The 16,810-nt window shown below is 37.3% G+C and overlaps 4 protein-coding genes across 5 annotated transcripts; 1 reads left to right on the top strand and 3 right to left on the bottom strand.

Moving 5' to 3' along the window:
* The first annotated feature begins 497 nt into the window (after positions 1–497).
* On the top strand, positions 498–1,949 carry LOC113289401 (nicotinamidase 1-like). The gene is made up of 4 exons (XM_026538650.1): positions 498–720; positions 823–1,140; positions 1,238–1,423; positions 1,579–1,949. The coding sequence occupies exons 1-4, from the start codon at positions 562–564 to the stop codon at positions 1,696–1,698; spliced, it is 783 nt and encodes a 260-aa protein (XP_026394435.1). The 5' UTR covers positions 498–561; the 3' UTR covers positions 1,699–1,949.
* Positions 1,903–5,455, bottom strand: LOC113289400 (protein NETWORKED 2D-like). The gene is made up of 2 exons (XM_026538649.1): positions 5,217–5,455; positions 1,903–4,942 (listed from the first exon to the last, which is right to left on the bottom strand). Exons 1-2 carry the CDS (start codon positions 5,308–5,310, stop codon positions 2,196–2,198), a joined length of 2,841 nt encoding a protein of 946 aa, XP_026394434.1. The 5' UTR covers positions 5,311–5,455; the 3' UTR covers positions 1,903–2,195.
* A 1,908-nt stretch (positions 5,456–7,363) lies between these two features.
* LOC113289399 lies at positions 7,364–10,186 on the bottom strand. Its single transcript, XM_026538648.1, has 3 exons — positions 9,947–10,186; positions 8,941–9,485; positions 7,364–8,087 (listed from the first exon to the last, which is right to left on the bottom strand). Exons 2-3 carry the CDS (start codon positions 9,404–9,406, stop codon positions 8,038–8,040), a joined length of 516 nt encoding a protein of 171 aa, XP_026394433.1. The 5' UTR covers positions 9,407–9,485; positions 9,947–10,186; the 3' UTR covers positions 7,364–8,037.
* Positions 10,187–13,702: 3,516 nt separating this feature from the next.
* LOC113289398 (beta-ureidopropionase-like) lies at positions 13,703–16,502 on the bottom strand. Of its 2 annotated transcripts, XM_026538647.1 has the most exons (7): positions 16,352–16,502; positions 16,092–16,246; positions 15,619–15,726; positions 15,152–15,340; positions 14,827–15,054; positions 14,488–14,712; positions 13,703–14,296 (listed from the first exon to the last, which is right to left on the bottom strand). In XM_026538647.1, exons 2-7 carry the CDS (start codon positions 16,233–16,235, stop codon positions 13,937–13,939), a joined length of 1,254 nt encoding a protein of 417 aa, XP_026394432.1. In that variant the 5' UTR covers positions 16,236–16,246; positions 16,352–16,502; the 3' UTR covers positions 13,703–13,936. The 2 variants fall into 2 exon arrangements, with proteins under 2 accessions (XP_026394432.1, XP_026394431.1); XM_026538646.1 differs by having other exon boundaries at positions 16,092–16,482.
* Between the last annotated feature and the right edge of the window lie 308 nt (positions 16,503–16,810).

Genomic DNA, 16,810 nt, shown 5'->3' with positions numbered 1-16,810 from the left:
CGGAAATTAAGGATGAGTGAGGTGGCGATCTGGCTATATTTGACTAGTCTATATCTTATCTAATTTTATTGTAACGGGACCCTCAGGAGGAAAAGTAATAGTATTGCCAAGCTCAGTTTAAATGCCTTGTGAAGTAATGTATTTGGCTGGGATTTGAATGCTTTCACGGACGGGTATTTATATCACAGTTCCACGTTTTTGCCAAACACCCTCCAGGCCACTGTCCACATCTTCAGTCCCCAAATTTTCTCGATTCCACCCCAAAATCACAGAATTTTGTTCTCCTTTTCTCTCCTTTGTGGATATCTTTTCCTGGTCAACTATGTACAACTCAGATCAACGGCGAGATACCATCCATACCTACATAATATTCTACGTGGGCCGCTAGATTATTGGTCCCTACATCAATTAAAAAAACTAGTTCCGTTCCAAAACTAATCTTTCCAAATTTCCAAGGATGACGGCTGATAATGCGTTTAAATATTGTGGCAATCTAAGACTCGGATCATCCCACTCAGATTTTTATTTCTCTGTCTTCGTCAAGACTAAAAACAACCTAAGATGGTGCAAGCTGAACAATCACTTGTTGATCTAGTAAAACAAGAGATTCCAATTCATCAATCAGAACCAGAATCACTGGTATTATCTGATGATATCAAAACTGGACTAGTTCTTGTTGATATTGTCAATGGCTTTTGTACTGTTGGTTCTGGCAATCTGGTAATAATTTCTGATTCTTGTTGATTCTCTATGGGTTCTTTTTTTCTTCTTGTAGTTTTTGATTCTTGATTCATAAATTTGATCATGGGTTTGTTATGACAGGCGCCAGTTGTACCAAATAGACAGATCTCTAATATGGTAGAAGAATCTGTCAAGCTATCTAGAACATTCTGTGAGAAGAAATGGCCAATATTTGCTTTCATTGATACACATCATCCTGGTAAACCTGAGGATCCGTATCCACCTCATTGTCTAATTGGTACTGATGAATCAAAATTGGTTCCATCTTTGCAATGGTTGGAGGATGAACCAAACGTTACCATTCGACGCAAAGAATGCATTGATGGGTTTCTTGGTTCTTTTAAAGATGATGGTTCTAATGTCTTTGTTGATTGGGTCAAAACCAACAAAATTGAAGCTGTAAGTATTTTTATTCGTCTTTCTTTGGTTGTATGCTTCGTATTTGATAAAGGGGTTTGAGTATGACTGAGATTATTTTTCCTTTTGGTTTGTGAAGATACTAGTGGTGGGCATATGTACAGATATCTGTGTTCTGGATTTTGTGTCTTCCACATTATCTGCAAGGAATCTTGGTTTGCTTGCTCCATTGAAGGATGTGGTGGTTTATGCTAATGGCTGTGCCACCTTTGATTTGCCTAATCAGATAGCCTCAGGCATCAAAGGAGCTGTAGCTCATCCACAGGTATACACTTCGGTGTACAACTACTTATGTTTGTTTGCTTTCTGCCATATCAGTGTTTTTTAACTCTGCTATCTGGAAATTTTTGTTATCATCCTTTTGATGCGATGAATGAAAACATAGACATTGCGCCTTAAAATCATCGATTTCCATGGCAGGAGCTGATGCATCATATTGGTCTTCACATGGCAAAGGGGAGAGGAGCCCATGTTGTATATGAAGTGTCATTAGGTTCTATTAAGGAGCCGCGATCAAATTCAAGTTGCTGCTATGAGTAATGTTGCTTCTAGTACATAAACATATCTCTATGCATGAATAGTATAGTTTGGCATGCGAAAAACAATGTTTGTTGTTAAAGACACCGTGACTATATATGAATTATAAAAATCCACTTTGGTTCAGAGTTATACCAACATTGGAATCGACGGGATTTATCAGATGTTTGTACTGTATAATTTATCATATGAACCCTAAGTACAATGTCTTTCAATGTTCCCTTTTTTATCTATTGATAGTTTTACAAAAACCACTATGAATTGAGGAAGTTGTGCTGCTGCCAATATTTACTGGCTGCGTAATTCAAGTTCCTTTGGACATATCTTTTGTACAAAAGTTGAGAAATAGACTATGACCAAAGAAATGTGATCTCAAACTTGAAACCAAATTCAGTTCCAAACTAGATAGAGAAGAAAAATAACTTCAAGATGCTACTGATACAAGAATTATGAAATAAATATACTCTGCGATTTAAGGAATTCGCAAACAAAATTGAGATTTAAAGAGGGATATGACCTTGAATATCGCTATATTGTTTCTGATATGCTGGATTTATGCAGGCAAAGACTGACGGCTTCTGTTTTTTCTGTTTAATGCCAAAGATGAATGACCTCAGAGGAATTCGAGATCGAATTGAATGTTTTATGTCATTTTGATCTTTCTTTGATCCTGACTGCTTGAATTCATCATTCATTCTTGTAAGTGTCGTCTGAACTTCAGACCGAAATCCTGTCACGAAATCTAGACCTGCTTGGAGTTCATCTGCCACCTTGTTGTTCTCTTGCTTCATGTTTAAAATCTCCCCTTGAAACTTTGCGGCCTGGTAGCTTGTAAACTCCAAATCTCCAGCTTCTAAACCTGCTTTTAAGGTTTTTGATATCTCCTCTTGTATATCGCACAAAGATGTAAACCTAGACTCCAATTCCGCTTTGAGTGATGCACTTTGTTCCACCCAAGTATCCAATTCAGTTTGTATCTCTCTCAAGTGAACGTAGAGTGGGCGTGCACGAGACTTCTGAGATTTATCAGTTGAAGTAGTCTTGGAGGGAGATGAACCATCATCTTGCTTGTTATTCGCCGTCAGATCCGAGAACTCAGCTTGTAAATCTTGAATTACAGTTTGGAATTTTTGTATCTGATGGAAAGATGTGCTGAACCTTAACCAGAACTCCAAGTTCTCCTCTAACAACGCATCAATATCTCTTCTAAAATTTTCTTCAGTTGACGTGAGAGTTTGGTGCTCATTGATAAGAATAATGTTCAACTCCTTACGTGACTTGATCCTATTCAAGTGATCCTCGATTCCTTTCTCTGCATATGCAAGTGACTTATTCCTTTTCACCATGGATTCAAAACCTTTATCTTGGTTAAATTTGACTTCTTGGTTCTCCAAATTCATTGCTGGGGGTTTTCTTAAGTCATCGAATGCGGAGTCACTTAGGTCATCATCGGATTTTGTTTGCAGAAGGTCGAGTTTCTGACGCAGCGAACGAATCTCTTCATCCTTCATGGCATTGGAGTTCTTTAGCTCCTGTAGCTGCACTGCCATTTCGGAAATGGTATCAAGATTTTTCTTCTCTACATCTGAAAGCTGCCTTTTTGCTTCTTTGAAGTTCCGGAGGACTGTAGTATACTCGGCCAATAGAGCCTTCTCTCTACCTTCCATACCATTCATGAATAACTGCTGCCAATTTGGTTCATCCTCCTCTGGTATCCCTTCCTTTTCATCAACATCTGCAAAACTAGGATCCTGCTTTACTACTTTGTCAGACGGATTTAGCTCCTCATAATTATGAGTAAGATCATCAAAAGTTATGCTGCTCATCTTGTCGGTAACATTTGCTGGGTCATTGGATGCAGCGACGAAATCGTTTAGTTCTCCAAAATCGAATTGTTGGTTGGGATTAAGAACTTGTCTGGCTTCTTCATTTTGATATCTTGTTGCCAGAATCTCGTCTTCTTCCAGATGTTGCATAGACTGCAGTTTCTCTGAGAGATGCTCAAAGTTACAACGTGCTTCAATAAACTGAACTTTTAAGCTGCTATTTTGATGCTCGATGTTCCTGTTGAGATCTTGAATTCCATGCAACTTCTCCTCTGATTCTCCCAGCTTGGCGTTGGAACTGTTTGATTTTGCCTCATCGTCCTCTGAATTTCCTAGACGTTCTTGAAGCTCGTTGATTTCCAACCGTAATCTGTTTATCAAACCAGTCGGAGTGGAGACCATGGTCTCCAAGCTGATGACTTTCTTTACGAGTTCGTCTATCTTTTCTGCCATTTCCGTGGCAGTGAGAGATGAACTAGATTGCATCTCCAACTTTTTTCTGATATCCTTAGCCATAGCCTCTGATTCAACATCTTGTTGCCGTAATATTTCTGCTTCTTCTTCCAAGGTTGAAGTGTAATCCGTCAAATCTTCGTCGCTAGCAAACGGATTCCACTGTTTCATTTGTTCATGACGAAACTTCTTCTTAAGAGCCTCTACCTTTTGTTGGGCAGCCTTGAGTCTGTGATTCTCTATTCTAGCTTCTTCCGCTGATCTCCCGTGTGTCTCCTGCAACTGGCTCAAAGTATCTTGACATGATTTCAGAGCAGTAGATGCCATCAAAGTCCGAGCATCGTCATCCTCAATCACATTGCTCATGCTGAATTCATCTTGCAAATTACAAACCTTCGCTTGTGCTTCCGTGACCCGATTCTCAATTTCCCAATATCTCGCAAGCCTACTCTCGTATGAACTCTTCACAAACTCCTTTTCCGTCTGCAAAGCCAAAATCTCTTTCTGAAGCTTGTCCATCAGTTCAAGTCCCTCACTTTTGCTAAGATTTGATTTCGGGGCAGCGATGGTAGTAGGAACAGGAGCCATTTTCGGAGTTTTCTTGATACTCATTTGAAAACTCAGTGCCTTGGGCATTGTTTTTGGTGGTTGAGGCAAATCCTTGGATACTTTTATCTGATCGACAGGAGGTGGACGATATCTCGGAGAACCATCATAGTCTTCATCAGCCTCGTCCATTCCATACTGAATTTGTTCGGGGAAGACGGTGGCAATAGTATTATTAGCACTTTGGAGCTCGCCTGAGATGTGATCATATCTCTCGGCTAAGGCTCTGTACGCTCTGTATGCCTCTTCCACAAAGATTATCAATTCCGGCCTTTGCCTAAAATATATTTCCGCCCTTTTAGCGAACGTATCTCCTTCCCCTTCGACGAGTTTCAGCATGTATTTCACCTTCTCCTCCATATCTGAATCCCCACAAGGTTCATAATTAGTATAAATTCTCTTCGAACTTATGGATCAATGTTGCACAATAAGTTTAACTAGGTGATTTCAAGAAAATTCTCATAAAACATAAGCTTTGGTTTGGCTATACTAGTTGCAGAGAAAAGTAAGATTATTATTGCAAAATTAAATGTTTAATTGTGTAGATTCTAGCATAGCAATTGATCAAATTAATGAAAATCTCCGTTTCATATATGATTGAATTACCTTAAGAAGAAAGAAAAAGGGATTGTTTACCTTGAAGGTTTTGTTCCAGCCATTTAGATTGCTTAGTTCTAATATGACTAGCCCACCACCATGAATATGCATTGCTTGCAGCCCTCTGCAACATCTTTACTCTGCGTCTCTAAATCCAGTTTCCACAAGAGTTTTGGAACTCTGGATTCAGAATATTTAAGGGAATCAAAGTTTTTAGATTGGAATTCAAACTTCGTGACTTTGTCAGAGGCTGGCCTCTTGAAAAGGAATGCATTTATTTTGCCAGTGATATTGACAGGAAAGGAAAAGAAAAATGAAAAGAAAAGAAAAGAAAAGAAAAGAAAAGAAGAAGGTGTGCATGTCATTTCGTGTTCGGTGGGGTCAACTCCACTCCTTTTCCTTCTTTTCTTCCCTTTTTTATTTCACGGACAGGTGTCTTGGTTTCAAACTCCATAGTACTGCGCATGAAGATACTCTAGTTGCTCACGTTGGAAGATGATACTATATTCCAAATTTCCAAACAATAACCAAGAGAGTGCTTTTTCCAATTTTTGCAAGTGCATCGATCAAAAATACCATTGCAAGTGCTAGGGGTTTCCGGTATCAAACATAAATAAGCCTTCCATAGACTCGAAGTGGAATTTAGTAACTCCTAACAGCTAACATTGTTTCGTTGTTCAAGTTTGCTATAAGGATGGAATGGTAATAACTGTAAATGATGATCAATATACTGATTTGCTGCCCGGCCTTCTCGTTTTATTGATCGTGACAACATGTCTGGCGCGAGAAAAAACCAAGAGAAAGGAGTACTAAATCATCCAGACAATAAAAGTCCTTGCCCCCACAAATTTAAGCAAACATCTGATATTCGAATCCACCGTCAATGAGAATTGTGACATCGTACTGTGCATGACTTAACCGCGTAGAATCAAACGGCAAAAAGAGTAGTCGTCTTGACTCTTGATTACCACCTGTGGCTGTGATTAGGGATGAGCATTTGACCCGTAATCCGCGGATTTAACCGGGACCAACTGTTTATTTGCGGATGGATGTCCGGACCGTTCGTTAATGGGTTGGATGCGGATGGAATTTTTGAAATCCAACGGATTACGGATTGGGCCCGGATGCAATTTTGAAAATCCGTTGGACATCCATATTTGTCAAATTAAGTGCATTTATATAGTTCTAAAAAATATTATGGATCATTTAGGAATTCTTAAGGTGTTTGCTTGGGGTGTTGTATATGGAATTTTTATCTCCCTACACATATATAGGATATGTAGGTTCTATGAGGAGTCATTTGTGTTGGCTTTATTTTATTTATTATAAATTTTAACTAAAACAAATCCATTGGATTATCCGTATCCAATCAGTCCATCCGTATATCCATTGGATGCAAATCCGTTGGATGTGGATTGGATGCGGATGCGAAATTTGAAATCGGTAATGTATTGGATTGGATTGAAAACCGGCCCATGCTCACCCATACCTGTGATTCAAAAGAGCCTTGGGCTAGGTTCAAAGTCCATCTAAATCCCACAGTTGATAAGCCCAATACCAACTTCTACCGTCAAGGCATGGACTAATCGTCTAATCCCATATCATATCTTTCATTTCATTTCTTCTTTGCATCCCGGTGACAGTAACTGGAAGAAGGCGGATTATCACCAAGACACCAACATGTTGGTCCTCTAGTTTTCATTCGTTTTTGACGTCTTATGGAACGTATGGACTTAAACTATGGGTACGACAACTCGAAAAAAGCCAAGAAAATAATGAGTGAAGAAAATCATGAATTTTCACATCAACTCTTTTGTTCGAAATGGCAAGTAGAAGATCACTGAGGAAACAAATCTCGCACCCACAACAGAATCGCCCAAAATTGAATGGGGCCAACGGTTACGATAGGATCCACAAAAAATAAGCTGGACCACCTAGCCATTATGCACACGAAATAATGATATTTTGGTTCGGACCACACTGTCATCATGTACCCAAAATTGTATCGTTCGCCTAATTGTAAACACACATTCATTCCGTATCTTATCCAATTGCGTGCGCCATTATTTTTCACCAGCAGGTAGCTATGAATTCTTAGTAATACAAGTAGTACTTGTGAAAATCTAGCATTAAGTGAAGAATGAGAGAACATTGCTAGAAATGCAAACCATGAAGAAGACGGGAAATAACTAGATCAACAACTCCTTGATAGAATTTATTCACAGAAAACAGGTTTATTTACAGCAAAAGATGGGGCAGAAATGTGAACATGCCCAACTCAGCGATCCATACTACAATCTGTCTGTTGATAACAGAAGTTATTTATTTGCAGCAAGTAGTAGTAAACTAGTAGTGATAGTAAGTTCAAGGCAGCAAGAACATGCTCCTAAAATGTACAGAGAAGCTAAATTTTTATTTACAAGCAATAACTTTGCATGGAATATACCTTTCTTTCTCCTTCGTTCTCTCTATTGCTCGGCGGATCTCTTGAAGGTAGAGAAGTAGGAGAATAAGCAGCAACATCGGCAGAAATCAATCAAATAGTTCAATGAGTTATACTGTCTTATGACTGTTATTCTAAATCTAAAAGATCTGAAGCAATGAGAACCTATATCTTGAAACTGAGTTATTTTTATCTTATACTACGCAAAATGTTGATCCTCCCGGACCTCGCCTTCTACCTGCAGCGCGAATTGAAAATTGGCGATCTCCTCCTTCAAAATACTTGGTTTTTTTCAGTTTGATTTTTTCTTTTCAATTTTCTTCTTTTTTCCTTTTCTGGGTTTTTCTTCTTTTTTGGGGTTTTAGCTTTCACTAAGAAGTACAAGGATAATTGAAAACAATCGACAAATCCAACATATCAGCTGCTCTGAAGAGATGTGAGCCACTGCTCCACCAACTTATTGTTCTCTGCACAAAAAAGAGAAACAAGAATCAGACATACATCAGTTATATGGAAGGAATTAGCACTAGCCAAAGGTGTAAAACAGACAGAAAGCAAGAGACTCTGGACTTCCACAAATGCCTAAAAAGAAAATTAGAGTTCAAAATTCATCTACCAACAAAAGAAATATGGAAGATGATATACAGAGAAAGTTTTAATTGGTATAATTTAAAGACAGAATTGGCAAATGCTAAATTTCATCTAGGATTCAAAGGCTCCAGTAATTTAGTTCTTACGAGTGTCACCTGGGTAACTATCATAAGCTATTATATCCTAAAATGTTCCCGAGCAACTTGGTCTGCAGTGAATCAACTATAGCTAATAAAACTACTTCCTATCTATGACAACATGAGACAACAACATTTTACTTGAAACAAAATGTCTTGTTTCCAAATAAAACTAATTCAAGCAATAAACGATTCAACAAGTTTAGCAGGTGAGTATCAAACTTATATATTGCGAGTTCAGGGACTTCGAAATCCGAGGTCTCAGTCTCACAAGATTAGAACAGAAGCTAAATACCTACAAGCATATGTAATCTCAGAAACATCGTAACCAAGCAGAACAACACCTTGTAAATTCTCATTCGTGCTGCGGCTTAAAGTTTCATACTGGTATGTAATTGCAACACCAAATAATCCCCCAAAGGTAACAATACATATTTCCAAACTCACTTGCCAACCCAAATCTCAAATAGCTATTGTTTTTTTACATCAAACTAAGCAAGTAAAACAATTAAGGAGTTTATATCACAACTCATGACTAATATCAAAATTGACACATTACTAAGGACCAATGCAAATGAGTCTGAATTCTTACCAGCAGAATACCCATTTTTGAGTTCACCAATGGCACCCAAAGCAGTCTGATTCTTAGAATTCTCTCCAACTTCGTTTCGACCGCGTCCATAACAAGGAACCAAGACAGCAAAACTACTCTCACCTTCATCACCACTATGAAATTCAGGAGCATGTGGTTCCATCCACCCAATAGACCAATCTGAATCATCTGACTCAGAACCTGATAAACACCCACCATCAGATGGTACTAAAACAACATCATATTCCCTATCAACTCTTCTCTCTTGTCTACTACTCCATTTTCTCTTAGTCCTTCTAGATGATGATGGAATTTTCGCCCCAACTGATGTAAATTTAACACTGTCTGATTCTCTCAAACCCAATCCAAATTCTGAATTTTGCAAAGATGATGCGGATGATCCAGTTGTTTCTCGATCTTTTCCTCCCCAATACCACCATGAAAATTTAGTGAATGATATCGCCATTTTTCAAAGATTTCCCCAAAATTATCAAAAACTAGGGCGGAATAATAAGGGCTTTTTTCAATACCTTGATGAGTAAATTCTGCAAAAAAAAATCAAATTGGAAAAAACGAAGATGGTAACTACTTTATATAAATAAAGATTGAGTACACAAAAGATTAACAAAAAAATAAAAATAAAAATAAAAATAAAATCCGTTAACTGATTAAGATGATAGTCCAACCTAAAATAACTCCACTTGAAAAGCAAAAAAAAACAGTAATGAATATATATATCCAAATGTATCAATTAAAAACACTTATACAAACGGGAAAGAAACAATCATCTAATCCCAGAATTCCATCTTCAAACCCCTAAAATCAGACACACGCAATTCATTAACTTAACTTCAATTGTAAGCATGAACAACACAATACACCACAACTCCAAAAACCTCTAGGAAAAAGAAAAATGGTTCATTTTTTTGTCTTAATTAAAAGGACACAGCAAGTAAAATGGGAAGATTAAACAAAAAATTCCTGTAAAAAATTCAAAAATGCTTGCCTTTTTTCTTCTCTGTTTGAGTTCTCTCTGGGTAGGCAATATGAACTGATTCATCTACAATTTTTATGCTTAATTTTTAAGAACTTAATCTGGAATAATCAAATTATGAAACAATTTAATCCTGAAATTCGTTGAAAATGAAAAACTTTCTGTCTTTTATTTTTCTTCTTCTCTCTTGTTTCTTCTATCTCTCTAGGTTCTATAAAGAGTTGACATGTCTTTAAAAAGCTCTCTCCCTCTCCTTTTTTTTTTTAAGACTTTTGATGTTTGGATTTCACGCAAACGAATTCTAACCATTCTTGATTGAGATGATGAAATGAGGACCGTTGATAGAAAACATGGAGTTAATAAAGGTTTGACTATCTCCAGACATGAATATGCTTTAGTTCACGAAATTGCTGATGTGGTAGATTTGTCTCGCGATAGCCGGGAGCTTGATGAATGATTAGATTACTTGTGTCAATGTCCAAAGGTTTTCATGGAGGCAAACGATCGTCCGGAATAATAATTTTCTGGAAGAAGTCAAAGGAAATCAAGTTGTGTTTGTACTTTGAAGGTCATGTGTTTACCGGTTTATAGCATAAATTCTGAGGGCGAGTTTTTGTCGCATCTGTTTAGCAAGGATGGATTATCTATGTCTACCGGTTATTAATGCACGAATGTGTGTTTACTATGATGATATTTTTTTCACAAGGGGTCGCATAAGTTTGGATTCACTGAATTTAGACAAAACATGAGAGTGTAGCTGAGCATTTGTACGGACTATTTTATGGTTTAGATACATTTTACCTACAAAACCTGGTACTATGAAGATTCATAATCGCCCAACTCTCGGAGAACATGAGAATTTGTTTGAATGAAGTTATCAAGTCAATCTTGTTCAACTTATTTCGGGATTTTATTATCTATCTCGTATAAATAAAGGTGCAGCATCAGATGGTTGACAGATACTCCCTCCTAGCACGCTGATTTTAGCACTGCGTATAAAACATCGCGGTATATGGTATATGCTACAACACGGTATTTTAAATTTTCTAATGGCTGATGCGATTATAGAATCAAATCAGTAGCTCGACAAAATTTTCATATAACACATATTTGGTGACACGCAAAACTAGAAGGACCTATATATGTAGGACACTTGTTTGATACCAAGTGGTTCAAGGGCGCTTTGCATTGACACCTCACAATCTCACATAATATGTTGAATCGATAGAAGCTGAGTTTTAAGATCCATTACCATTACCATCATATTAGTATATATCATTGCGTTTGATATGGTGACGCAAGTGATGTAACTCATATCAAATAATTAGTTCGATTGATAATGGCAAAATGTCACATACTTTGATCATCTCAGGATTCGTAATTAGTGGCTCTAAGCGAAAGAGTGTGCATCATATTGTCTCCCACTTAATTTTCTTAAGTGAGTCTTCCAATAAAATTATCTTCCTTTTAGTATTTAACTTTAGTTTAATTATGTGTAGTTCGTAGCTTTACAATTTGAGATTATCCCCTCACTTTCACTTCTTCTTCCCTAACAAAACTATCAAAAACAACCCTTCTCTACTCAGATCTAGTCCATTTAGATTTCTTCATTTTTACTTGCTTTCTAGGTTAATTAGTTGATTGGTTTAGTTTTTATTATGTGTTCTACTTATCTACACCGTTTTGATGATTTTATCTATTTTTTTGAGATTTATCTTCGCTTTAATTGCGATTTTAGGTTATTGGGTTGGGTTTTAAGATCAATGGTGATGCTCTCCAATGATGAAATCTCCATCTTTGTTGTCTCCGGCGACGAACTCTTCATCATCAATTTATCCGGGGACGAAATCTTCATCGGTGGTCTTTTTGACGACGGAAGCTTCATCACTTCTACTTTCGGAGCATTTCTTTCTAAAGAAGAAAAACAAACTAAATGGTTGGAATTTAATTCCGAGAAAAACCATCCTTCTTCGGATTTAATCGGATCTTATTCATACTTGTAGTTGTCTTATTCCGATAACCCTTCTCTTTCTCTTGTCGGATTTCTCGGTATTATACTCTTACGGTATTCTCTTATTTTTGATCTTAAACTCATTGTAACATTAAAAATCCCATTAATGTAAAGGTTCCTTGTTTATCGATATTTTCTTTTTGTTGAGATTATCGTCATCTTGTTTGTTCAATCATTTAGGACTCTAACAAGAGATGACAAAGACAGTATTTGATACATGTAAAATGCACATGCTCTTCGGGACCACTGCGTACAACCATATATGGCTAACCTAATCTCTTTAGTTGATATAAGGGTGATCTTATGAAATTCGAAATACATTTATTTTATTGCGTCAGAATTCTATATGAACAGTCGATTTGGGTTTGGATCAAAAAGATCTTGGATGCCAAGAAGAACAATAAGATCTCAAATACACCCTACAAAAAAAGTTGATTATTAATTAGTCGCTGAAGACAACAACATTAACATGAAAATGGTGTTTCTAGCTAGATCCAACACCCACTTGGATTGCCATATTATTGTCAAAGTTGTTGGCATGCATGTGCTTCTAAGCTTTGTCTTGCCCTGATCATCATTAGAAATTTTGATTACCTAGTTAGCCATCACCAGTTTTTTTTTTAAACTTGTTGCGGTAAATTCATAAAATGCTAGAAATTCATAATCTGAATACAAAATTCCTTAAGCGTCCCTAATTTCATTCATGGCCAGTTAAAGTTTTGGTGAAATTGCAGTTTTATGTACTCCCTCCGTTCTCTTTTAATAGGCTAGTTTCTATAAATAAAAATTTCAAAAAATAGGCCAGTTTCCTAATTGGGAAAGTCAAATGTTATTTTAATTTTTAGGACCACTTTTCTCTTAACTTCTTTTGATGACAAGTGTCATGTGGACCACTTCACTTTAATTCTTTTGCTAACAAGTGTCATGGGGACCATTTCATGTCACTTCTTTTATTGACAAGTGTCATGAGGACCACTTTCAATGATTAATTCTCTTAATTTCCTTAAATTTCGCTAAAAACAAAACTGGCATATTAAAAAAGAACGGAGGGAGTACAAGGTAAGCTCAGCCCAATCAATCATCTCACAAGTGCACAAGTTGAAGGGGTTTCTCTCAAATTCGAGTGACACTTTTCGCTTTCAAAATGTCACAATCTTGTGACGTGATATAACTCGCATTCATCATAATCATCACCAACAATTTCTTATAAATGGCCATGCAAGTGCACAATGCTGTACGCATATTCCTCACAAGTGGACCACCACGACTAGAATGATGAGGGGGGTAATTGTAGCTTTGCGATAACCTTATATCGACCTAAACCATGTTAAAAGTACGTCAGTCTATCACATGCCCGATAGAGACTCGCCCTGTGGCCACATGCATCGCAGCACCAGAGCTATGAAGCATTCTCATGATTTCATCAAGCAAATATGCTGATCATGTGATGGCATGCACTTGAATGTGATATGCATCGTTTCCCTGTCAAGTTTCCATTCTAGAATACACAAGACCTTCATGTGTGCGAACGTCATATGCATTCTTTTCCTACCAAAAGCCTCGTTCCAGGACACCCGTGAGTACCCTGCATGAGATGATGATACAATACAAGGTCTGTATTTGCAACCACGTGATACCTTAGCAAAATTGTTCTTTAATAAGATACCTTTATTGAATCTTTAGTGGCTTGAAACGACCAAATCCAAGATCAGACCTTGAAAATAGAACAACAACAAATGAGACACGGCACAAGGGGATTAGAAAAATGTGAGACGGAAACACCTCAAATAATGACTTGTAGAGCTTATCCGAACCTCATAACAACAGGTGGACATAGGCATTACAACAGGTGGACATAGGCATCAGAGAAAGTTATAACAGTTCTTTGTGGATTACAATTACAATCACTTACTTAAAAGGAAGGCCCAGAATTCATTTACAGAGAGAAACTGAAAAGCGATTATTGATTAATCTGATTTGTGCAACCTTAGCTAGACCTTTTTCAATAGGGGGTCTGTAATGATTTGAGGTGCAAAGTCTGGCTTTACATAATGGGCAAGCATATCTGCGTACACGTCATACCGGGCAGTCATGCGGAATCCCCACTTGTCTTTGTACTGTCTACATAAGTTCAGATCCATGTCTGATATAATCAAGCCATCTCTGTGGCGTGAGAGTGACGGCGTACACGATGCATCTGGTGCAGAAAAATAACTGGATCCATAGAAGTGCCCAAAATCTGTATGTTGAGGCTTCCCATCGCCTGAAGTAAACGGATTAGGGAATATCTCCGTTCCAACGCGATTGATTGATCCCACAAAGTAACTATTGGCTATCGCAGCATTACGAGCCTGAAAGAGATAAAAAATCCAAGAAAATTATTAACTTTCCAGAATCGATATTGCCTTGCTAACAAGCATGTGAACAGTCAGCGAATAACATTGAGCAACATAAGAACTTAATAGGAAAACAACCGCGCTAACAAGAATGTCAAGGTTTCAGGGATAACATTAAGAAAAATAAGAAATTATAGGAAACAGACCTCGATAGGCCACATAGGCTCACTGAGTTCACCAACAGTAGCAGAAGGATTGAAAACAATCTCAGCACCGTTTAGTCCAAAACCCATCCAGTTCAGAGGATGGTGCCTTCCGTAACAGATATTAACTGCTATCCTTCCATAAGCTGTCTCAAATACGGGATGGCCAGTGTTTCCTTCCATATAGTATGTGCTCTCATTGAAATCTCCAACTCTTGGAATGTGATTCTGATAGATACCATCAAACACAAATTCCAAATTCAGCACTAATAGTTAGAAAAGAGTACAAGACTACGGAGAATTCAAACAGTAAAAGGAGCACTAATACTGTTAAACTGTTACCTTGCGATGCTTGCCAATTACGTTACCATGATTTCCAATTATAACAGCAGTGTTCCAAATAGTTTCCCCATGGTTCACGTCCCTCTCAAGAATCGGGCTCACTATGACCATATTATATTTTTGTGCCAAACCCCTGAGAAATTGAGTTGATTCCCCATCCACAGGTTCAGCAAATTCACACCAACTCTTCTCCCGTGTACAAAATCCAAAAGGCATTGTCCATGCTTCCTGAAATCAAAAAAAGAAAATGATGCTATAGCAAACTTCATTATAATATATAATGGGATTTTGCATCCAAATTTCTGCTAATTTGGATTTAACTCACCTGCAAGCATAATATGTTGACCCCAGAAGCACCTGCAGCTTCAATAATTGGTTTGAGTTTTTGAAATAAGGCTCTCTTTTGGTCGAGAAAAGGATGAGTTGTAGGAAGCGCAATAGAGTTCTGAATGAGACCAACCCGTACAATTCGAGGTTCTCGCATTAACTCTTTGCCAGCATGAAAGGTGAAAGCCTGTAATAGGTTTTACAATATAAAAAAGACAATTCAGTATACTGCGCTAGTAGTACGATGCACTATGCAGACCTCTAAAGCAATCTAGTTCATCATTTGAGAACAATAAAAATCTCATCACAGAAATGACAATGTAGCCAAGACGAAAGGCTTAGTAGTTTAAATGGCATCTTAATAGTATACATGATTTGCATATTCACATATCATAAGCATAAGCCAATTCCTCTAAGAAATGAGGTGCTACAGTGAATGTGTTTCACGTTTATAAATATATATACCTTTAAGTCAAAACCATGGTTTGAAGATAGTGTAGTTGCAGAGTCGGGAAGAGCAACTGATTCAAGTGGTTTTCCATAATTCAGCCCTTGAAGCAATCTGGTTACCTCCTGCAAAACGGTGATTAAAAAGTCAACTATGTAATCACTAATTTCCCAAGTCCCAAATCAATTAAAGTTATCAATAATTCCTAAACTGAAGTAAAGTCAACTCATGTTTACAAAGCGTCGGTTCATCGAGTTATCACAGAATCACAGTGTCTGCTTCTTAAGATCAACACAGAAGCAGAACTCTCATAATTGGTTTACTAATCAAATGAAACAATTTTCAAACCCTAGCCTAATCTATATAAACAATAATTTCGATATCATAATTCCATTACAACAATCTTCCAAAAAGTAAATGTATGATTTAATAACAAATTCCCAATTCAAAATGAATATTAGAAGGGAAATCAAATAAAAGATAAATATACCTGATAGACTTGAGGCTTAAGAGAAGAGCTTAGAAGTTGATTAAGAGAATCAAAACCACAAATTGAACCTTCTTTTCCATGACTCTCCTTATCATTTTCTTCTCCGTTTTCACTAGTCACAATTTTATCTTCTCTCGTGTTCATCTTCTTTCCGTCTGTACTTCCGAGAAAGAGTGGGTATGTTATTAGATGGCTACTGAGGATATGTATATGATCAATTGATCAAAGCAACTGCGTATAAAATATGGTGAGATTCTTACCAGCAAATGGAATCTCACTGATTAGATACGTATTAAATAAATTGGTTGATTAATAACATTAAATTGATAGTTGGATGATGATGATGTACTCCATTGTCGGGTTGCTTCCGTTTGTTTTATGCGACCGGGAAGCAGGTACCGTGAGTCTGTGATAACCGATCGAGCCCGAGCCAAATACCACACGACGAGCAGGCTGACTTGGTTCCCACTGTCAACCGATCAGCTTAAATGACACGTATACAATGCAAGCACTGAAGCACCTACAGGTGACATGCCGTTTTTGTCCGATCAGGTGAGAGTTGTGTTAGTGCGGCATTCCACCTCTCATTTCATTTATGTTGTAATTGCAACAATTAAATACTGAAAAATGATGTTAAAATAAATTTCTGAAAATGAAATAAATCGCTCAAATATTTAACAGCATATTGAGGACATCACTTGATCATCAAGCTGTCCTTC

The sequence above is a fragment of the Papaver somniferum genome, chromosome 6 (genome assembly GCF_003573695.1).
Source record: "Papaver somniferum cultivar HN1 chromosome 6, ASM357369v1, whole genome shotgun sequence".
Lineage (NCBI taxonomy): Eukaryota > Viridiplantae > Streptophyta > Magnoliopsida > Ranunculales > Papaveraceae > Papaver > Papaver somniferum.
This window is presented reverse-complemented; position numbering and strand designations above follow the sequence as displayed.